The sequence below is a fragment of the Pelodiscus sinensis genome, chromosome 6, assembly GCF_052426305.1.
Source record: "Pelodiscus sinensis isolate ZL-2025 chromosome 6, ASM5242630v1, whole genome shotgun sequence".
In the NCBI taxonomy this organism is placed as follows: Eukaryota; Metazoa; Chordata; order Testudines; family Trionychidae; genus Pelodiscus; species Pelodiscus sinensis.
Window position 1 is genome coordinate 128,436,103 of NC_143057.1, and position 23,387 is coordinate 128,459,489.

Consider the following 23,387-nt stretch of genomic DNA (forward strand, 5'->3'; position numbering starts at 1 on the left):
GACAGCGCGCTTCCAGCGGCACCGGTATGCCGCTCCCGGAACGCCACCAAGACGGGCCTTGCAAGGGGCGAGGCGCCAGGTGCCTAGAAGGATGGGAGCGCGTTATGTAGTTTGAGTTCCCCACCTTGATAGGCATTTGGGGGCTTCTTCTAGAACAATGGGGGGGTCCAACACTCTAGAAAAAATGCAAGAGGGACCCCAAAAGTCTTTAGACGTCTGGGAGAGGGGTGTCAAAAACTCTAGAACTCTCGGGGTTCTACCGTCCCCAAATGGCACCAGCACCCTTGTGGGGTCTAGGCCTCCAAATGGCTCTAGAACCTCAAAAAGCCCCTCGATCCAGAGTTCGACAGCCCCGGGAGCTCTAGAGCGCTTTGGAGCACTGGAACCCCTTTTTTTTTCTAGAACTCCAAAAGTGCTAGACTTCTTGGGGGCTACTGAATTCTCGATGTGGGGGCTTTTTCATCAGTCCAGCCTCCTCCCTACCGACGTTCCCGCGAATCGTGTCCCTGTGTGTGTGGATTTTTTCCACCCATGTGCGGAATAATTTTATGTGCACTCAGGGAGGTGTGAATGTGCACCACCAGTAGAAAAAAAAACTAGCTGGGGTGCTCTGTTAATCACTGGGGTGGCATTTGAATGTCTCCTGAGCGGCTGCACAAGCGCACAGCTTACAGGGAACACTGCTCTGTACCCACCAGCATTGGAGGGTAGGAACGAAGGGGGCCTTGTACATCTGGTTTGTCCTGCCCCCCCCCCCAATCGCCGGCATTCCTAGGGGGCGAGGCTGCTTGGCACTCACCCCCGACCCTGATTTGAGGGACAAAATGCATCGCAATCCCTTCCTGGAGGTGAAATTAATTCCAGGGTCCGAGAGTCATCATGAAATGATCACGTTTAATGAACCTACCCTCTCTCCTGGGTCGTGCGTAGGGTTGGCTGTTTCGGGGTATGTGTGTGTGTGGACTTTTTGTGTTTGTTTTTTATATACACATCTATAAAAAATTCAAATACAGCATGTTACCATTTGGAATACTAGGACGAAGGGCATTAAATACTGCGCTCGGGACGGGCGGAAGGGGGGCGGGCCGGGGGCTGTCGTACAAAACAGGATCGGGGTGCGGCGGGAAAGGGGGAGGGGAGAACGAAGGAGGGGGGGACGGACGAGTGTGCGGGAGTTATCCGTGTGTCGCGACAGTTCCATTACGAATCTCTGGTTTTCCAGTCGTCAGACAAAGACGGGAAACGGAGGCGCTTCCCTGTAGAACCGGACCGTAGGCGATAAAAAGAGACAACCAGGCGACAGGGCGGGGAGTCGCAGACGTCACCGGAGCAACTGTCCCCTTCTGGGGGTGTGCGTGTGGGTGTCTGGGAGGCGCCGGCACGCCCGTGGAGACAGGCGGCGGCGGTGGGGGGTGGTCGGTTTGGCGGTTGTTCTCCTCAGATCCCTTTTCCTGTAAAAAAGCAAGCCTGCCGTGCACTAGTGTGCGCTCGTGAAAACAGTGCGAGCGTCCTCTGTGGCACGAGGGCTGGGGGTGGGGAAACGCATCCGGGGTGGGGCTAACCCCTCGTCCCCACACACACACTCCAGTCTGGGGCATGTGGAAGCCAGTTCCTTTCTTTGCAGGAGGATCACCCCCCCGTTTACAAGGCTCATTGTGGGTTCGTCGCCCCTCCCCTCTTCCCGGGGGGGTTGGACACGTTTCGTCGCCCGGCGGTGGTGGCGGCAGAACGCCGTGGGCGCGAAGCAAAGGAGCGGAGCATCTTTGGCAGGGCGGCTTAGCTGTATGATCCGATCTCGCCTGGGGCGGCTGGGGCTCTCCGTGGGCGCCGTCTGGTTGTTGGGGGGCAGGGGGAGGCCGGAGTCTCTCTCTCTCCTTTGTCAAGGTCCCGCGGCCCCCCTGGAGGTGCGGGAGAGGGGGAAACCCCACGGCGCGGCAGGGCTGTCCTTCTAGCAAGTGAGGTGATGAAGAGAAATGGGGTACGGCCGCCGTCACATGTGCAAAATCGAAAACGGGTTCAGAAGGGGCAGCCGGCTCCTCCGCGGGCTGTGGAGAGGGGATCTGCAGCGGGGAGAGGACAGAGAGGGGGAGAGGTCACTGCTTGCGCGCCGGGCGGGGGACACCCCGAAATCACCACGCTCATCCCAGTACTGCACCCCCCCCGAACCGGAGCACCGACGGCCCCCCCCCACAGCCTCTGTACTGCGCCCCCTGAAAGCAACCCAGCCCCCCAGCAACAACACCACATTGAATCGACCCCCCGCCGCTGAGCCCCAACCGGAGAAAGGCCAGAGACTTCCCTGCTGCCTGCTCACAGGTGGCACATGGGGGAGGTGCCCCGCCCCCCACAGGCCTCCTCCCTGCCCCTCTGTGTGTGTGTGTGTGGGGGGGTCCTCCCTGCAGCCCCTCCCCCACAGCATCAGGCCTCTGCCCCTGATTTGACAGGAAAGGACCCTGTGGCGATGAGCAGGTGGCCAGAGCGGATGACGAGGTAGACAGACAGGCAGACAGATGTGGGGGGGGGGGTCAGACAGGCAGAGAGAGACAGATGTGCATGGCCGGGGGAGAGAGAGCGAGAGCAGGACTGGATGTGTGGGGATAGATAGATAGATAGATAGATAGATAGATGGGGTGTATGGAGATAGATAGATAGATAGATAGATAGATAGATAGATAGATAGATAGATAGGGTGTGCAGGGATGGACAGATTGATAGATAGATAGATAGATAGATAGATAGATAGATAGATAGATAGGGTGTGCAGGGATAGATAGATAGATAGATAGATAGACAGACAGACAGACAGACAGACAAACAGATAGGGTGTGCAGGGATAGATAGATAGATAGATAGATAGATAGATAGATAGATAGATAGATAGATAGATAGGGTGTGCAGGGATGGACAGACTGATAGATAGATGGGATGTATGGGGATACCTAGCTAGCTAGCCGGACAGATGGGGCTAGATGGATCCATTGATAGATGGTATCTATGGGGCTAGGTAGATAGATGGGACGTCTGGGGCTAGACAGACAGACGGACCGACAGGGTGGAGCGAGAGAGCCGTGCGGGGACTAGGTACTAAGACACACAGGGGATGGCCGTGCGTGGGGCTCAGCCGGACAGCTGTCTGTGGATAGGGAGCGAGGCGCATTGAGATGCCATTGAAGCTAGGGAAGCAGGTGGCTCCGTTGATAGATGTGCGAGGGGGTCAGGCAGACGGATCAGTCGATCCCTCTAACAGGCATCTGGTGTCTGCAGTGGCCTGGGCCGCACCTTCGGGCAAGGTGGGTTTTCTCCCAGGGTCCCTGAGGGCCTGGTGGCTCTGTCCCTGTGTGAGCCGGGGGACGCTGAGTCCATGCAGGGGGCTAGTGCTGGCTCCTTGCTGGTGATGTTGCCGGTGCCTTTCGCGGGGCAGCGGCCAGCGTCGCCGGGAGCAAGCCGAGGACTCTGCGTCCTGCCCCGGGGGCGCCCCTGTCCTGTGCCGGCGGCCGGGGGGGCTCGTTCGGCTCCAGCCCAGTGAGGACCGGGAGGAGGGGGATACTTACTAAATAAACAGGATGCCAGCTGCTGCCAGTCCCAACCCCGCTGCCCAGGTCAGGGCCGTGGCCCCGCTGCCGACCACGGCCTCCAGGTCGCAGTTCTTGGTGGTGGGGGGCGGCAGGAAGGAGGAGGTGCCGCTGGTCGTGGTCTCTGCAGCGTGGGAAGAGAACAGCCCACAGGCCGTTACCGGCTGCATTGCCCTGGCTCCCCCGCTCCGGGCACTGCCCTGGAAGTGGACGTGGCATGACCTGGCCTCTCCCCGTCGGTGACCCCGCCGGGCTGGGCTTGGCACGCTGCCTTCCCCCGGCGGGGGGCTCGCTCTGTACAGCCCCTCGGGGTGCCCGGTCTCCTCCATGGGCAAGCTCGGCGCCGCTTGGGCCCGCGTTAAACGGGGCGGCCAGCAGAGGGCCCCCTCCTCCCACAGAAATGTCCCGCCAGGGCGGATTCCGGAGAAAGGGGACCCGGGACGCGGCGGGTGTTCTGGGGAGCTGGGAGTGGCAGCTCGGGCCGCCACGGGAGGGACAGCCACGGCCGAGCTGCGCCTTGCGCCTCCCCGCCACGTGGTCACAAGGCAGAGGCCTCCGCGCTGGGGGGGCTGGCTCGACGGCACGGCCACGCACGTCCTCAGTGAAGGGGCTGCGGGGAGAGAGTTCCCGGGGGGGGGTGAGGTGGGGTCATCCCTGGGGAAATCCGACCAGGCCTGTCTCCCCTTGGGCCCCCTGAGGAGTCCCACCTCTGCGGCACCTGCCAGGGTGAACAGGGCCGTGAACCCTCCGGGGTCCATGCCCAGCCCAGCGTCCTGTCTGCCCACAGTGCCCAACGCCAGGTGCCCCAGAGGGAGGGAACAGAACAGGGAATCCTCAGGTGATCCGTCCCCTGTCGCCCATTCCCAGACAAACAGAGGCAGGGACACCTTCCCTGCCCATCCTGGCTAATAGCCATTGATGGACCTAACCTCCATGAATTGATCTGGCTCTTTGTGGAACCCTGTTGTTGTCTTCCCAACATCCTCTGGCAAGGAGTTCCACAGGTTGACTGTGAGCTGCATACTCCGGCCCATTACACCAGGCTGTATTCCCAGCACATAGCCCCTCCAGCCTTATGCTGGGTGGCTGCCTGGAGTCAGGCCGGAGCCAACTTGCTCAGATCCCCCCCGGGCAGGACTTCACCCATAATTCCCTCTGGCCCATCGGGGCCCCCCCCTCCAGAGCGTGGCTGCATCAGAGCCAGCACTCTCCTCTTGCTGCCGCTAAGAGCTAATTGGTGCCATGGGGCAGCAGGGTCAGTCCTGTGGGTCCACGGGGACAAGGGGGGGGATTGTTCAGCGGGGTGCTGAGTCAAACTTGTGCAAGGGTGGGGTGCGTGCAAGAAGAGTGTGTGCACACGTGTGTGCCTGCAGGATAGTAGGCGTGTGTCAACGGAGGGCGGGGAGAGGGGCGTGTGTATGTGTGTAAGCACTTGGGTGTGTGCATGTGTGTAAGCACTTGGGTGTGTGCATGTGTATGTTGGCGTGGTGGTGGGTGTCGGTGTGCGTGTGCGTTTGTGTATGTGTCTGAATGGTTGCAAACTTCTAGCTCTGGCTTCATGCAGGCAGGTGCCGGAGCCTGCTACAGAGGGTAACCCGCAGAGGGAGCAGCCCTCGGGGTCTGTGCATGCCTGCGCGCGCGCGCACACACACACACACACACACACACACACACACACACACAGCGTGAGCAGTGCTCAGGATCCACGCATGCACCCGCACGCCCATGCACGCGGAGCCAGCCTCCCCCAGGACTTGCACCCGTGGCCCGGCAGCGCCGTGGCTTTGCGCCGTCGGAGGCGGTCCTGGGTCTCCGCGCCAGGCCGGGATGTCTGCGCTCTGGGGATGCGGCTTGCCCCGCCCCCCACCGCCAGGACCCGCTCCAGTTGTTCTGGGAAACCGAAGGCCGAGGCCGCGGTGCACTTGGCCGCGGGCCCAGCTCTTTCCTAGAAACGGGGCTGTTAACGTCGGGCCTTCCTCGCTAGCTGGCGTCACGCCGAGGCTCCGCGGGGTCAGCAGGGCCGGGGCAGCGCGCCGCTGCATAATAATCTCCCTGTGAAAACTCAGTGCTCCTTCGTCAGCCCCAGGCTGCGCTGGGGGGAGCTGAGTCAGCACAAGCCGACTCCCTGGCCCCGAAAGAGGCTGTGTCTGCTCACTTATGGGGCCCAGACCTCGCTGGGGCTTGACCATGCCTCTCAAAGGCGCCACGGCAGGAGACGGAGGCAGAGGCTAATGCAGAAGGAGCCCTCAGAGCTGTGTCCTGTCATAGCAGTGAGCTGTGTGTGGACAGGTGCGTGTGCAAGGGCCCTGGTCATTTGCACGTGCGTTGTGCGCCCACGAGAGAGATGCACAAGCTAGTGCTCAGCCCAGGGAGTGGAAAAGTTTGCATTCCGGCTCAGGGCCGCGTGGCTGTAGCCTGGGGTGAGTTGCTGAGGGCCAGCTGGCAAAGTTTGGGGAGAGGGGGCAACCTGGGGGGCTGGAAATGCCGCTAACTGGGCACCCGCCACTAGCTGGTTCTTTGGAACCTTGCGCGGTCACCGTCCCGTGCCTCAGTTTACCCATCTGCTCAACAGAGAAGTGGTGAGAGCAGTTCAGGTTAAGCAGCCCGTTTGGGAGGAGGGCAGGGGTGATCGGAGACGGACAGAACAACTTGAGATGGAGGCTGGGGGCTTTTGGCCTGGAGGGAGCCCGGTCACATGCGCTGACACCACCGCTGGGCTTTGTCTTTTCTTTCACGCACTCCCCCTCTCTGGCAGGCGCTCCAGTGTCTCAGACACCGGCACTACGGGCCCACCCCGAGGGCCCCTGCCCCTGAGCACAGGAGGGACCCGAATCTCAGCTGCCTGGTCAAAGCCCCGTGTTTCTATCCTCCGGGGATGCTCAGAAAAGCACAGGAATGTGCCCGGACGCTGCCTGAGTGTGCAGAGAGCCTGAAACAATCGCTCCAGGAGCTGGGCACGGCCCCGTGTCTGGGTCCTGAACCCTGCCGCCAGCTGGAGGAAGGACGGGGCCTTGGGGTTTTCTGGGTGCTTTACTCAGTCTGGAGGCCTGGGGCCTCCAGCTGTCCCAAGATGCAGTGTGCCAGCTTCACCAGGTGAGCGTATGGTGGGCTAGAAGACAGGTCCTATTCCTGGCACTGGGAGGGGAGTGGGGTCTAGTGGTCAAAGCAGGGGGACTTGGGAGCCAGGACTCCTGGGTTCTGAGAGCAGCTCTGGAAGTGGGGCCCTACCCCCGGGCCCTGCTGCATCGTCCCTGCTGGGCCCCCGGCTGCCCGGCCCGCTCACCTGCCGCCTGGGCTTCCGTGGTGAGGTGCTTGGGCTCCTCCATCCAGGGCGTGGCGTGCGCGGCCACGCTCCAGTCGCTCCACGTGCCGATGTCGTTGTCCTTGGCGGCCACCTGGATGATGTACTCCTTGCCGGCGTAGGCGTCGGTGATGGTGTGAGACGTCCCGTCCGACAGCTCCACCTGCGCAGGGACAGGGGGTGGTCACTGGGGGATGGAGGACGGGGGTGGGAAGATGGAGGGGTAGGGATGGGTGAATGGAGGGGCGGGGGGTGGGGACAGAGCAGGGGAAAGGGGACGGGGTGGGGCAATGGAGGGGTGGGGGATGGAGGAAGAGGTGGGGGGATGGAGGATGGGGGTGGGAAGATGGAGGGGTAGAGATGGGGGAATGGAGGGGCGGGGGATGGAGGAAGAGGTGGGGGGATGGAGGATGGGGGTGGGAAGATGGAGGGGTAGGGATGGGGGAATGGAGGGGTGGGGGTGGGGACAGAGCAGGGAAAAGGGGACGGGGTGGGGCAATGGAGGGGCGGGGGATGGAGGAAGAGGTGGGGGGATGGAGGATGGGGGTGGGAAGATGGAGGGGTAGGGATGGGGGAATGGAGGGGCGGGGGGTGGGGACAGAGCAGGGGAAAGGGGACGGGGTGGGGCAATGGAGGGGCGAGGGATGGAGGAAGAGGTGGGGGGATGGAGGATGGGGGTGGGAAGATGGAGGGGTAGGGATGGGGGAATGGAGGGGCGGGGGATGGAGGAAGAGGTGGGGGGATGGAGGATGGGGGTGGGAAGAAGGAGGGGTAGAGATGGGGGAATGGAGGGGCGGGGGATGGAGGAAGAGGTGGGGGGATGGAGGATGGGGGTGGGAAGATGGAGGGGTAGGGATGGGGGAATGGAGGGGCGGGGGGTGGGGACAGAGCAGGGGAAAGGGGACGGGGTGGGGCAATGGAGGGGCGAGGGATGGAGGAAGAGGTGGGGGGATGGAGGATGGGGGTGGGAAGATGGAGGGGTAGGGATGGGGGAATGGAGGGGCGGGGGATGGAGGAAGAGGTGGGGGGATGGAGGATGGGGTGGGAAGATGGAGGGGTAGGGATGGGGGAATGGAGGGGCGGGGGATGGAGGAAGAGGTGGGGGGATGGAGGATGGGGTGGGAAGATGGAGGGGTAGGGATTGGGGAATGGAGGGGCGGGGGATGGAGGAAGAGGTGGGGGGATGGAGGATGGGGGTGGGAAGATGGAGGGGTAGGGATGGGGGAATGGAGGGGCGGGGGGTGGGGACAGAGCAGGGGAAAGGGGACGGGGTGGGGCAATGGAGGGGCGGGGGATGAGGACAAGGATGGGGAGGGGGCAGAGAAAGGAGGGGGGCACCCGCTGGGCCAGGGCGGAGGCCCCAGCTCTGAGCTGCAGCCTGCGCCAGGCGCCCCACACCAGGAGCAGGGGGCCGGCCGACTCCACCCGCCGAGACGGGTCCCAGCCTCCCAGCCGTTAGTCTGTTGGGATGGGGCGAGGGGGGGCGTGGGGGGCCCATCCTGCCTGTCAGGCAGGGCACAGGAGACGAGACGGCAACGCTGTGGCAGCTCAGCCCCGCTGTCCCCCCAGAACTCGGCCGGCCGGGCCACCTCAGCAGCAGGCCGGGGAGCCAGGCAGGCTGGGGCGTGGGGGAGACCCGGGAGTGAGAGGCTGAGGGGACTGGCCAGCGGGGAGTGCGAGGCGACTGCCGGCAGTGCCTGGGCATGGCCAGCTCCTGCCTGCTGGGTGCTGCACGGGGGAGCCGGCTGCAGAAGGGCGGGAGGCCAGGCCCAGCGCTCGATGCCCCCCGGCACCAATGCCGACCCCCCGCCGGCACCCAGCCCCACAGCCCCTGCACGCTCTGGTGCCCCCAGCCTGCGCTCCACTACCAAACCGGCCGCGCCCGTGAGGGAAGGAGCAGCAGCACCGAGATAAGCGAGGACCGAGGGGGGTCAGGCTTCCGGGGCGGCGTATACACTAGCACGGGAACGGCTTTGTCGAGCGCTCTGCCGGGTGGCGGTGCTGGTCCCAGGCCGGTGCTCTGCAGCCCCGCGCAAGCCAAGGCCAGACCAGCACCGGAAAGGACCCGTGTCGGGCTCCTAGAGACAGCCCCTCTCCAAGCCCCCTCGATTTCCACCGTGAGTCCGAGGGAACGAAGGGCTCAGCGCACACGGGGGGCTGGCTGCCCAGGCTGCTCGAGGCCTGGTTACCACAGGAGGGGGCCACACCACAGCATGGGTGTTGCTCTGAGCATGGCGGGGATCAGCAGAAGGGGGGGGGGGGGGGGGGTAGGCTGGCCTAGTAGGGGCTGCAAGTCAGCAGGGCTGCCAGACAGTTTCACTAAAAATATCAAACATGGTGGGAAAAAAATTGGTTGAACAAAAAAGAAAAGAAAAGAAAACAGAGACCAAAGTTGTTGAGAAAAAAAAAGGGGGGGGAGCCCCCAAAGTTATTGAGCAAAAAAAAAAAAAAAAGAGTCACTGTGCCTTTAAATCCCCCACCAGACGCGGCAGGGGAAGAACGTCCCCTGAGGCCTTCCGTCCGAGGCAAATGGAAAGTACCAGACATTTTTACACGTCCGGTATTTTCTGGTTTTTTTACCAGACAGAAGATGCAATTACCCGACTATCTGGGCCAATACTGGACACCTGGCGACCCTACAAGTCCGAATGGAAGGGTGTTGGCAGGGCTGCAGATCCGGGCTGGGGGGCGCTGACCAACAGGCGTGTGGGGGAAGCTGGAGGTCAGAACTGAGGGATGCTGGGAGCTCACTGAAGTGGGTGTGCCACATGTACACAGTGTTTAACCAGCCCTCGCTGCCGGCGCTGAGATCCGCCCTGGCGTCCAGTCAGCCGCCCTGCTCCGTTGCCTCGGGGCTCAGCAATTCAAAAGAGTCCTGGGCCCTTTAAATCGCCGCTGGAGCACCGCACGGCGGGCTCCGGGCAGCACTGTGGGCTGGCCGAGGTGGGCGTGGCCTGCTCCGGGTGATGCTGAAGGCTGGCTGCCCCTGCCCCGCCCCTTCCGACAAGACTCGGCCCCTTCTGGGAGCACGGAGCCACTTTCCACACCTTCCCCGAGCCCCCTGGCAGTTCTCTTGTGCCCCCCTGGCAGTTCTCTTGTGGGGCCCTGGCAGCAGCCCCACCGAGAGCCCCAGGGGCAGGCCGGCTGGAGATCTAGGCACCATCTCGCTTGTTAGGGTCACTGTTCCAGCTGCGCATTAGCTGCCTTATCTCAACGTGACTGCAGCGCAGGCCAAGCCCTGGACTGAACGCAGGCACGGAGCCAAATACATGTCCCGAGCCAGCGCCGTGTGCGGGCCTGCAGCTGAGATCTCTTCGGCTGAATTCGGCGTGGGAGTTTGGGCCGGTTCTCACGCCACCCAAATGCACTGGCGTGGCCCGAGCCGATAGGTCTTCAGAGCCGGGCGTCCCAGATCCTTAGCAGGCGCGAGTCGCGCCCACCTCAGCAGAGCTGCGTCCGTTTTCACCCCCCGAGGCTCCGGCCCTTCCGGTTACAATAACGGCAGTACGGCTCGCCACGCAGGAGCAGTCTGAGGCCTGGTGCCCGGCCGGGCAGGGTCAGCCCAAGGAGTCAGAAACCTCCAGTGCCTGGCAGGCCCAGCGCTATGAAACCCCAGGCCTCTGATTGATTTCAGTGCCCACTCGCCTCCCCATCAGGTCTCGGGTCCTGGCCAGCTTCCCGTGATGCATGCAAAGGGGCAGCACGCCGATTTGCTGGACGTGCACTTGGCTGCGTGGACGGGCACCGGGTGACGTCCAGGCGGGCGCAAGGAGATGCGCTGTCCTCCCGCGCTCCAGCTCTCGACCCCTTGTTTCCCTACCCCGGAGCCTGTTGGATTCTTCCACCTCCACGAACCACGGCGGTGCCTTTCTAGAGCTTGACACCACAGGCCAGGGTCACTCCGCAGCCTCGTGCATGGATGTGCGCGGTGCCACACTTTTCCCACCTGCTGAGCAACACTACAACAAGTTTTCTCACCCTTTGCTGATCCCCGCGGCTCTTCTCTGAAGCTTCTGCAATTTACCAACATCCCTCTTAAACCGCGGGCCTCCAACTGGCCCCCGGCTTCCGGCAGGACTCACACCCGTGCCAAATACAGAACGAGGACAACCTCTCTGCTCCTCCTGGCGGTCCCCCTGGAGAGCATCCCCGGATTGTGTGCAGCCGATAACCCGCCGCGATCCCCCCACGCTCTGCAGTCTCCTCTTCCCATCGCGAAAGCGTGGCCTGCGTTCTTTGTGCCCAGATGGCTCCCGGCACCCAATACAACCATAGACCACTGCTGCTGTCGGCTCTATGGGGTCGCACCTGCGTGAGAATGTACCCACCGATACACAGCGCCACAAATACACAGCACTGCGGGTATCCACCAGCACACAGCACCACAAATACAGACCGATACACAGCTCTGCGGGTACCCATCAGCACACAGCATCACAAATACAGACCGATACACAGCACTGCGGGTACCCACTAGCACACTGCACCACAAATACAGACCGATACACAGCACTGCGGGTACCCACCAGCACACTGCACCACAAATTCAGACCGATACACAGCTCTGCGGGTACCCACCAGCACACAGCACCACAAATACAGACCGATACACAGCTCTGCGGGTACCCATCAGCACACAGCACCACAAATACAGACCGATACACAGCTCTGCGGGTACCCATCAGCACACAGCACCGCAAATACAGACCGATACACAGCACTGCGGGTACCCACCAGCACACAGCACCACAAATACAGACCGATACACAGCACTGCGGGTACCCATCAGCACACAGCACCACAAATACAGACCGATACACAGCACTGCGGGTACCCACCAGCACACAGCACCGCGGGTACCCATCAGCACACAGCACCACAAATACAGACCGATACACAGCTCTGCGGGTACCCATCAGCACACAGCACCGCAAATACAGACCGATACACAGCACTGCGGGTACCCACTAGCACACAGCACCACAAATACAGACCGATACACAGCACTGCGGGTACCCACCAGCACACTGCACCACAAATACAGACCGATACACAGCACTGCGGGTACCCACCAGCACACAGCACCGCAAATACAGACCGATAAACAGCACTGCGGGTTCCCACCAGCACAATGCACCACAAATTCAGACCGATACACAGCACTGCGGGTTCCCACCAGCACAATGCACCACAAATTCAGACCGATACACAGCACTGCGGGTTCCCACCAGCACAATGCACCACAAATTCAGACCGATACACAGCACTGCGGGTACCCATCAGCACACAGCACTGCAAATATACATCAGTGCACGACACCCCAAATAAACACCAGCATGCATCGTCCCAAATACCACATCCTCACAAATATGCACAGTGCCGCCAGAGCACGTAGGCACACCCATGTCACACCATGGGGCATGTGGCTCCGTGTTTGTATAACCACGAGGTGCGGGTCCAGGATTCTGAGGCCAGACAGAGGCTGTGACTTGCCCCCAAAGTCACATACAGGGCCAGTGGTGATGTTGGGAACCACCCCCCCAGTCTCCCGAGTCCCCAGCCCAATTACCCGTGCCCACAGAACCAATGCCCAGCCGCAGGATTGATGGAGCTGGGACAGGACCCAGAAAAGTACAGCTCCAGGGAGGGAGAGAGGCACAAGCGAGTCCCCCAGGGGACGGGGCCTGAGGAATGGGCGACGAGTGACATGAGACATCTGCCTGTAAAGGCCAGGGGCCGGATTTCCCCTCCCCCTGGATTTACTGCCTTGCCTGCTCTGTAGTAGGATGTGCACTGTGCATGGGATTCCCAGCTGCCTCAGTAAGATGTAGCCAGGCTCTAGGCACAGCACCCGGCAGCACACAGCATCTGGGACCACGCACCCGCCATCCCTCGGCTCTCTCCAGACCGAGGCGTGCCTCCCACAGGCCTGCTCGCCTGGTGCAGAGACCCCGCCAGCGTCGGGATGCAGGCCCGCGTCAGGGGGCTTTTTCCTGCTCCCTTGAGCCCCGCGTCAGTCACGGGACCTCATGGGTGCTCCTCTGGGACGCCCGCTCAGCCAGCCCCTACACGCTGCTGCAGGTCTGGGTTTCCAGCCCCGTGCACCAGCCAGAGCTGGCGCCGGGCCGCTGAAAGCTGCCCTTCACGGTGTGTCCGCTTGGGGGCACCAAAGAGTTTTACAATAGTTTGCCACTCAGCAGCCACAATCCCGCCCACTAATTGGGGAGCCCTGGTAATTAACGAAGCTGCCCGGTGTGCGTCCCGACCTCTCGGCAGAGCCCTGGGGCAGCCGGTGTCCGTGGCGGTGGAGAACACGGGACTCGGGTGCAGTGACTGTTAGGGGATTCTGGATAGTGGCAGGGATGGACCCTGGGTTCCCTCCGGTGCCCTAGCTCAGAGCCTGCTCTGCCTAGAGTCACCATGCGGGGGGTCGCGGTTGTCACCAAGCAGCACCGTCTGGTTTCTACCCCCGCCAGGACGGGGGCACTGTGCTAAGAGAGGCAGGCCTGCGCCACACGAGGCTGAGGAGTGAGAAAGGGCAAGTGAGGCCACCAGTGAGTTCCAGCCACGCCCTCTCTGGCCCCCGCCTCGTCAGGATCTGCATGTCCCACTAGCTCTGCCAATCCCCACCCTCCATTGCTTTGCCGTGGCAACAAGCGAGAAGGCGGAGCAAAGGAGAGCCAATCAGAGTGCAGGGCTGGGAACCATACTAGCTGTCTTGCTTCCAAACATCAGGCCACCTTGAGACATGCAGGTGCTATGTACTTCCTTCTTCTTTCCCCAGCCCCCCGTCAGTGCTTTGTGGGGCATGCCCCAGCCTAAGGCACGGAGCCGGAGGGAACCGGAACGTTCTGACACATTGGAAAGTGAAGGAAGGAACTTGGACTGCGGAACTCACTGCCGCAAGATATCAGCGAGGCCAAGAGCTCACCAGGACCTGTGCCGAGACAGGATATTGGTCTGGATGAGAAGAACATCCAGTGCTACAAGAAAAAAGAATGGAAGAAACTCACACCGCAGCCCAGAACCGTTCCTGGAGCGATACAGGAAGCCCTGCCACGCATGGGGCACCTGCCTCGTTTGGCTCCTAGTTCCGATCCCAGCCCGGCTGGGAGTCCCCGAAAGCCACCCCCGTCTGGCTCAGCAGCCCTGGCCCCTTGTTGTTGGCAGTGGCAGAAGAGAGCGGGGGCCGCTAGGCAGATCAAAGGGAACGAATCTGCCTCCTTGTTGCGAGAAGCCACGGAGCAACGCTACCCTCCGGGCAACCCGGCGTTGCCCCCCCGCAGTGAGGGAGAGGAGGCAAAGGAAGCACACACTCTACTCTCCTCCCCCATAACCTGAGCCCTCCTTGCCTGGCCTGGGCCTCTCTAGTGGGCCAAATTCTGCACTGGACGCGTTCGTGGAATCCCAGGAAAAGGCCAATCGAGTCGGGAGTCGGGTAATTAATGGGGAACAGAGGGGTGAAGTCAGACCTGACCTGGACCTAGGCCCAAAACTTCATCCCAACCTGCCATGTGGCAAGGGAGTCCCCCGAACACGGACCCAGAAGAGGCCCGAGTAGCTGGGGGGTGGAGGAGTGCCTGGCTTTGGTTCTGTGGGGATGAGGCAGGGAGCCAGGGAAGGAACCTGACATGAGAGACAGACAGATGGCGGGGGGGAGGAGACGGGGCAGAGAGGCCTCATCAAAGGGAAAGAAATTCCTTCATCCGCGGCCCGGCCACACAGGGACAAAAGTCGGTGATGGTAATTTTTCGGCCGGGGGTGGGGCTGCGTTTCTCAGCCCGCTTTGTGCACCTGCCAAAAGTCACTAGGCCGGCTGCAAAGCAGCGTGGAGATTAATGGAGGCTCAATAGCCAGGGCGAGGCAGGGCGATTAGCATGGGGGGCGCAGGGGGGAAGCCTGACCCCTTGAAGCTAGTCATTCAGCTGTCCACGCTGACAGGAAATCTCAGCCATTCCTCCGCTGCCGGTCCTGTCCCACCCCCCATCGCCCAGCACGCCAAGACCACCTCCTCCAAGACAACCAGCCCCACACAAGCGCCTGCCCACTCCTGCCTCCGCTGCTGAGCGGGGAGTTGTGGGTTTAGACCGGGGCCAGCGCAGGGAGGGAACTGAGGCTGCGGCCGCAGAGCCCCACGTCCCCATGTCCGTGCGAGGCCCCGAGGGCCACGGCAGCTCGGTGCACGGTAGAGAGGGGAAAGTTGGCCTCGGCAGAGCTCCCGAGAGCCCGCTCAGCGCTCTCTCCTGCTGCCCGTCTCTGTCGCTCGCGGCCCTGCTCACGAGCTCCCGGCTCTAGAACGCAGGCTGAGCACGGAGACCGTGCGGCTGGAGGAGAGGTGGGACTCCCACATGGGCCCTGAGCGGCGTCTGGTCGCTCCGACAGCTCGGCCGGGCTGCAGGGCGCCAGCCGGGGGCACAGCGTACGTGCGGCGGGGAGGGGACGTGCCGGGCAGCGGGAGGGATGGGACAGAGCCATAGCCTTGTGGGGCCTGGTCTGCAGCAGAGTCTAACAGGCCTGGGAGGGATGAGAAACAGGGACACTAGGGCCAGGACCGACCTCAGTGCTTGACGCCAACTGAGCCCCCAACCCGTGGGGCTCTCTCCAGCGGGAGCGCCTGGCTGGGTGAGAGCAGGCACGGGGACACTGGCATCCCTCCCCATCTGTTCAAAGCTCTTTTAACCCCCCGGGTGCCCTGTGGCTCACACCCAACGTGCTGAGGGAGAGTCGGGCCAGTGCTAAGCTGCTGCAGCGAACGTCCAGTCCCTCCCCAGGATCCTGCGCTCCCTCACCTCATGCGCCCCCAGCCTGCGCCCCTGGTGTGGGGCGCCCGAGTCAGATGCTGGCCGGATGCAGGAGAGCTGGCCCGGGTTCCCTGAGGGCATCCCCTCTCTCTCATAGCCCCCTTTCTGTATTTGCCCCTTTGCCCCCTGGCCTAGCCTCTGCCTCCTTGCCCCTTCTCCTCTCTTTCTCAGGGGCAGAGGCATAGGTGCAACGTCACAGGCAGCTCCAGCCAGGCCAGGGGAACTGTGTGTGTGGGGAGCAAATTCTGCACCTCCCTGAGGGTTGCCATTGGTGCTGGTGGGGGGAAAAAACAACCCTATGCCCATAGGTGACGGTGTTTGGGACAGCCCTGTGGCTACGGCGCAGCCTGGGAGGTGAAATCCGGCTGGGGAGCCTGGTGCAGAGGAGAGGGTGGGAGCGTGACTCCTGTGAGAGCCGGAGGAGGCACGTCCGAGCGGAACTGCTGCCCTTTTCGGGCGCTCGGGTTCTCAGAGGGAAGACCAGCGACCCAGCGGCATGAGGGGAAGGCACACGCCGAGTGGAGAGCCCCTTTTCCCACACAGAATGTGCCAGTGGCCCCAGCGCACAGACGGCTGGGGGAGGGGGCAGCCGCCAGGAAAGAGGGTGGTGGAGGGGGGGTGCTAAGAAAGTCGTGACCAAGCAGGCAGGGGAAGAACTGTGAGGGGCCCTGAATGGAGGACAAAAAGCCTGAACCGGGCAAGGTGGGGTTCTCAGAGAGGGGAACCCCGTTCAAGGGGTCTGGCAAAGATAGATTGCAGGGCCGGGCCTGGGAGTTCTACCCCCCGCGGCAGCCCAGCCCTGAGCCAGCGGGAGATGCCAGGGCTACCGGAAAGCGAGTGGACAAGTCGCAAGGCGAGCGCCAAGAGAGCAAATGCAGAGCTGTTGCCGGGGGAGGGACGGTCAGGCCCCGTTTCGAGGCTCAAGCTGAACTGGCGTCAGAGTCTCCGTTTGCTGGGTGTGTGTCCACCCCCCTCTTCCACGGGGAGGAGTGACTCCGGGTTGCAATCCAAATAAGTCTGTGTGAACGGAGCGAACTGTCGAGCAGCAGCGGGGGCAGTTCAGTCAGTTCACGTCTCAGGCTCAAGTTTCTGCTCTGCCACATAGTCCCAGTGTGAGCTTGGGAAAGGCATTTAGCTTGCTTGTGCCTCAGTTTCCCCATGTGGGGTGAACAGCACGGCCTTACCTCACCGTGGGAGTATCATGGGGATAAACACATTAAAGAGTGTCAGGCTGTCAGTTCTGGTGGTGATGGGGGCCAGATAAGTCCCTAAAATAGACATGCGTGGCTCCAATTTCACTAGCCCCATTCATGCAGCTCTCCTACTGCGTCCCTTCAGGGGTGTTTACACACAAATGCACACTGTCTAAGTTAAACCACTTTAGCTTAAACCTGTTCGGAACTGAATTCCAGGAAGGCCTACATTCCAGCGGTGCCGCAGTGGTGCCCTAGGGTAGCTGCTTCCTACGTTGACGGACGGGTTTTCCATCACTGACGCTAATCCACCTTGCCGGGGGGCGGTTGCTAAGTCAATGGAAGGATTCTTCCTTTGCCCGAGTTGTATCTCCATGGGAGTTAGGTCAGTAGAACTACGACACTCAGGGCACAGAGTTTTTCACAGCCAATATAATTTTTAAGTGTGGATCCGTCCAGGTGGAACCAAACCACACCTGGTTTCAATTGAAATCAGAATACCCACCCTGACGTTAGCACCAGTTTTACTCTTCGGGTTACATAGGTGCAGTTGTATAGACAGAGACTTTAAAATGCTTTGGGGGTTTCCGTTCCTCTTGGTCGATAGCTCTTTAAGTCCCACGGGCCTGCTACAAAGGTCTACCGTCTCCTTCTGTGATGGCGTGATGTCCCAAATACATGCTTTGAGGCTTCCAGCAAAACCCAACAAAAGAGCGGACAATCCCGATACATCTAGGGGAAAATTCCGATAGAAACTCTCCACACTTCCAGGCTTTCTCGGTCTGTCACAGAGTCATGTTAGAGACTTGCTCCCATCTGGGGTCCTTTCGCATCTTGCGCCAGGAGTCCCCAGTCAGCCGTGTTTTTAGCCTTTCCTGCTCTGGATGTTCCTTGTAGCCAGAGGGATGGTTTTTACTTATTAATGATGCTGATGATTCTGGTTCCAGGCTCCTCGCTGGCTGAGCGTTGGCCGTCCCCAAGAGAAAACGGGAATTCACTGCTCGCTGGGGTGGAGGCAGATTTCTGCTTTGCTTCAGGTTATTTGGCTTCCTCGTTAACATGTCAAGGGAGTCGTCATAAACAGAACAAGCTGAGCGAGTCCAAACCCCTCCTTGCTGGACTCTCCCTCCTTCTCATGCTGATTAAAGACCAGGCTCCACCATCTCTCTTGGTCTCCTCCCTCTCAGGATGGCTCCACTGAGACCAGTAGGCCTGCTGGCTCAGTCAGACTCGACTGCACCTGCTTACAGGGGTGGCCACAGAACAGAATAGGCCAGTGGGGAGGGGGGAAGAACAATGGAAAATGTGGAAATGGCAGACATGCTAAATGACTTTTTTTGTCTATTTTTTGTCAGAAAAGTTAGTTGCGATTGGACGTCTAACATAACGAACACCAGTGAAAGTCAGGTGGAGTCAGAGGCGCAAATAGCGAAAGAACAAGTACAAAATTACTTAGACAAGTTGGATGTCTTCACCTCACCAGGGACTGATGAAATGCACCCTAAAATATTGAAGGTGTTGACTGAGGAGCCATCTGAACTATATGCAATTATCTTCAAAAAGTCGTGGACGATGGCAGAGATTCTAGAAGACTGGAAAAGGGCAAATATAGTGCCCCTCCATAACAAAGGACATAAGAACAACCCAGGGCAATACAGTCCAATCAGTTTAACTTCTGTTCCTGGGCCAGAAAAATAATTAATGATTGGTCTTGTTGTAAGGGCAGGGGACTGGACTTGATGACTTTTCAAGGGCCTTTCCAGTTCTAGTGTGCTAGGATTCTATGTTTAAGCAATCAATTTACAAACACCTAGAAGATAATAAAGTGATAAGTAATAATCAGCATGGATTTGTCAAGAGCAAATCATGACAAACCAACTCAATAACTTTCGTTGACAGGGTAACAAGCCTTGTGGATGAGGGGGAAGAGGTAGATATGGTATATCTTGACTATAGTAAGGCTTTGCTACTGTCTAGCATGATCATCTCATAAACAAACTAGGGAAACCTAGATAGAGTTATTATAAGGTGGTGCATAACTGGTTGGAAAATAGCTCCCTGAGAGTAGTTATCAGTGGTTCACACTCAACTGGGAAGGATATATTGAGTGGGGTTTCACAGGGTTCAATATCTTCATCAAAGATTTAGATATTGGCATAGAGAGTGTGCTTATAAAGTCTGTGGATGATACCAAGCTGGGAGGGGTTGCAAGTGCTTTGAGAAGAGGGTTAAAATTCAAATGATCTGCACAAACTGGAGAAATGGTCTGAGGTGAACAGGATGAAGTTGAATAAGGACAAATGCAAAATGCTCCACTTAGGAAGGAACAATCCGTGTCACAAACACAGAATGGGAAGCGACTGTCTAGGAAGGAGTCCTGCAGAAAGGGATCTAGGGGTCAGAGTGGACCACAAGCTAAATATGAGTCAACAGGGTAAACCTGCTGCAAAAAAAGCAAATATCCTCAGATGTATTAGCTGGAGTGTTATAAAATAGACACAAGTCATTTCACCATGCTGATTAGCCCTCAACTGCAGTATTGTGTCCAGTTCTGGGGGTATGTCTACCCTACAGAGTTTTGTCAGAAAAACGGCTGTTTTTCCGACAAAACCTGAGTAACATCCATACTGCAGTTGTGTTCTTTCGAAAGGTAATCGAAAGAACAGAAAGGTTTCCCCGGCATTGATAATCCTCTTTTTACAAGGAAGAAGCCTTTTTCTGAAAGAGCTCTTTCGGAAAAAAGCATGTGTGGACAGGGAAGAGGGAGTTCTTTCGAAAGAAGAGGAAAGAGGAAAAAGCACAGGTGCCCTGGTGGCCACTCCATCCATAGTAATCACAGCTTACATGTGAGCTGTGCGGACGCTATCTGTCAAAAAAGCAGATGGCTTTTTCGATGCGTTTTCGCAGTGTGGACGCAGACTTCTGGAAGAAGTTTTTTTAGAAGATCTCTTCGGGAAAAGTTTCTTCCGAAAGATGCCTGCAGTGTAGACATAGCCTGGGTGCCACATTTCAGGGAAGAGGTAGACAAATTAAAAGAGGTCTGAGGAAGAGAAACAAAAATGATTAAAGGTCTAGAAAACATGTGAGGAAAGACTGAAAAAAAAGATGGGTTGTTTAGTTTGGAGAGGAGAAGACTGAGGAGCCATGACTCATGGTAGCAGTTTTCAACTACCTAAAAGGTTTTTACAAGGAAGAGGGGGAAAATGTATTTCCCTTAAACTCCTGAGGATAGGACAAGAAGCAATGGGCTTAAATTGCAGCAAGGGAGAGGGGGGCGGGTTGAGGTTGGACATTAGGAGAAACTTCCTACCTGTCAGGGTGGTGAAACACTGGAATAAGTTGCCTACGGAGGTTGTGGAATCTCCATCACTGGAGATACTTAAGAGCAGGATGGACAGACACCTGTCAGGGATGATCAATGATGCTTGGTCCTGCCATGAGGGCAGGGGACTGGACTTGATGACCCCTCGAGGTCCCTTCCGATCCCAGGATTCTCTGACTTTCAAAAGCCACGCCCACTTGAGACACCTCCAAAGGGTCAAACACAGCTCTAGGCCTTATCACAGCTCTAGTTCAGCCACGCCCCTGGGGCTCAAAGCACTAAGCCATTCAGGGAAGAGGTCAGGAGGTGAGGCTAAAAAAGTCCGTGGCTCTATTGAAATCTTCACTAACGAACGTCCGTGCAGCTATGTGAACCCCTGGGAAAGTTTTCCGTCTGGTCCTTCCCCTGCTCCCGCTGTGGCTCACCGGGCTCTGGGAGGCTGGGGTTTTAAGCCCAGCAGTGCCTTACCCGGCTCTGGGCAGGGGTAGACAACACAGCACATTTACTATCCGAGGGGGCTGGGCCCAGCCCTGCAGGACAGGTGCTGCCGCCGCAGGGGGAACGCGGGGCGGGCTCGCTTTGCAATTCCTGCCCCTCCAACCCTGCAGTGGCCCGGCTTGCTTGCACATGTGCATTTGGGGGAAGGCATGCAAACGTGTGTACACGTGTGCGTAGGCATGTAGGCACGCGTGGGAGAGCGGGTGTAGGCCGGTGTGCATCTGTGGACAGGAAAGTATGCGTGTGTGCCCCGTGTGGCGTGGCGACAGCCTTAGGGTACGACCACGCTGCAGTGGTGGGGGGTTATTGTAGCTGGTGCACGCACCCCCGACCCTGGAGCTGTGAGGCTGTGGCGGTGCGGCCCGGCCAGGCTGGCATTTACCCAGGGCTCCGAGAGGGATCGTATTGCCCCCACCCGCCTGGTATGTTCACACACACGGCAAACACCCCCCACGGCTGCAGTGTGGACATAACCTTGGGGGCGCGGTGGCTTTTCGGGCCCAATCCTGCGAGGTGCCCAGCTCTTCCTCGCTGCTAGCGATCCCTGTCCTACGTCCTGGGCGTTAAGGGCGCTCCGCACAAAGCAACACACCTCGGGAGTAGCCCATGTCTCTGGCTATTTTCCCAGTGACAGAGGCGTACCCTTTGCCGGCAGGCTCCCTACTACAGCACAAGCCAGAACCGATCCCCCCAACGCCCCACTGAAAACAGGAAATCCCACTGAAGAGGCTTGGACGGTTTCCCAGCATGCACTGCCAATGCCCCACTCTTCTCCCAAGCTGCAGTGGCCACTAATGGCGGTTTGAAAGGCTAGTTTTCACAGTGATCCGCCCTGGGGTGTGTGTGTGTGTGTGTGTGTGTGTGTGTCTGCTGTCTCTCCCAGTGCCCCGGGTTCGCCTGCTCCGAGGCGGGGAGCATGTGCCATTGGGACAGTCTGACCGCTCCCCTCGGATGATGTTTGTGAATCGCTGGCTCTGCCCGCGGAGGGAGAAGGCAGAGACGTGCCAGAAGCAAAGCCGCCAGCTGGGACATTGTAACCGAGCTAGGACAGGGTGGTCCCAGCACCCAGGTTTCCTTTCAAAGGCAAACTCACCGGGGCAAAGGCAGTGTCAGCGATGCCAAAGCAGAGACGGGGTGGCACCGATTTTCTGCCCCGTTCTCTGCCCTGTTCACGGCCAACTTGGTCAGAGGCTCTGCAGGCGAACAGGCGTTGCTGGGGGTTTGTCGCAGCTTTGGCTGGCCCCGGAACAAGACCTGCAGGGGCTCCGCTCGGCAGACCGAGAGATCTGTCTTCCCCCGTCTCTGCTGCCGTGCGGCTTTGCGTGGGAATGCGGCGCAGTGGTTCCCAACCGGTATCTCTACCGGCTGAGCGACTGCTTCTCTGGGATCCCAGAAGATATCGCAAAGGTCGCTCCAGTCCAGTGGCCTGTCCACCGACCGTGGCCAAGGCCAGGTGCCCCAGAGGGCGTGAACAGAACAGGGAATCCTCCAGTGACCCCTCCCTCTGCCAGGTACATCAATCGTGCCTCTATGATCCCATACCCCACGGGGCCGTCGGCTGCTTGGGCCCGGGTCTCTCTGTCTCTGAGCCCAGACGTTCCATCCTGCCCCCTCCCAGGGCGGACGCTTTGCGACCCGGAGCGTGGCGTGGACCCGCTGTGCTGCCACGTCTCCCCGCTGCATGTCACGTCCCCTGCCATTTGGGGTTTTTCCGAAAGCGCCCCCTGCTGGAGTCAGGAGACGTGTGTGTCTCAGGGGCCTTCTCTTGCGTGGGAACACACTGCCCAGTGACTGTGAGCATCTCTGCCCTCTACTGGACAGAACCCAAATTGCTCCACTATGTGTCATAGGGGTCCCTTTGCCTGGCGTGGCAAGACTGGGGTTTTCAGAGCCACGGGCCCTGAGATCTCTTTATCACGGAGTAAAGTGACACTGAAGAAGTCCCGCCCCCCCCCGCTCTGCTAAGGCCCTGATCCAGCAAATCAGTGGAGCATGCAAACAGTTCTACTACAGGGCCCGCCGCCCACTCTGTGCCCTAGACAGGGCTGTCTGATTTTGCTCCTGATGGCTCCTCTTGGAGGTTTCTCTGGTGTGTGCAGGCATGAGGGCACTGCACGGTCTGGGTGTTTTTGTATAAACAGAGCCTCTAAAACGCATGGCGGTGAGCCGCGGCGTTAGCGCCCATATGGTGTGCACCGGGGCGTGTGTGTCTACCACGCACACATGGGCGCTTTCATGCCGGCTGTCTTGGTGCATGCGCCTGCAGATGTGAGTGATCATCTCCATGTGTGAGCGCCAGCATGCACGCCGGGACGCGGGACGTACGAGTGCTGCTGGTGTGAGTTAACTGAAGGAGCCTGTAAAACCAGAAACAGGGCTATTAGCGATCCATTAGGACAGAGTATCCAGTTCCAGCCTAGGTAATCCATTAGAGGGACATCTGAGCGCATTAGCAGAGCTCGCTGGAGGCCAGGACGGGGCTATAAAACGGAGGAGGAAACCATGCTAATCTGGCTTGAATTACCGACTTAAAAGCAGGAGAAAAAGAAAGGATGCCCTAAATATTTAATGTTTTCTATTTAGGAGACAAAACGTGAGGTTCTGCCAAGAGGGGAGGCTAAAAAAACCTGTTTTGTCTGCAAATGCATCCCATCTCTTCCTGCTGGCAGCTGAAAAGGAGCAGCCCGGCTTTCCAGCCGC

At 59.4% G+C, this 23,387-nt stretch overlaps 1 protein-coding gene across 4 annotated transcripts in view; it reads right to left on the reverse strand.

Moving 5' to 3' along the window:
- Positions 1-874: 874 nt before the first annotated feature.
- The window catches only part of CNTFR (ciliary neurotrophic factor receptor), a 400,203-nt gene continuing 377,690 nt past the window's right edge, over positions 875-23,387 (reverse strand). For 3 of the 4 annotated variants that reach the window (XM_089779475.1, XM_075932804.2, XM_075932806.2), the window contains 3 exons: positions 6,856-7,036; positions 3,552-3,696; positions 875-2,060 (listed from right to left, as the gene is read on the reverse strand). In XM_089779475.1, the coding sequence (XP_089635601.1) occupies position 2,060; positions 3,552-3,696; positions 6,856-7,036 (327 nt within the window). In that variant the 3' untranslated portion in view covers positions 875-2,059. Of the gene's footprint in view, positions 2,061-3,550; positions 3,697-6,855; positions 7,037-23,387 lie in introns of those variants that run through there. The other variant, XM_089779476.1, reaches the window with a different exon arrangement.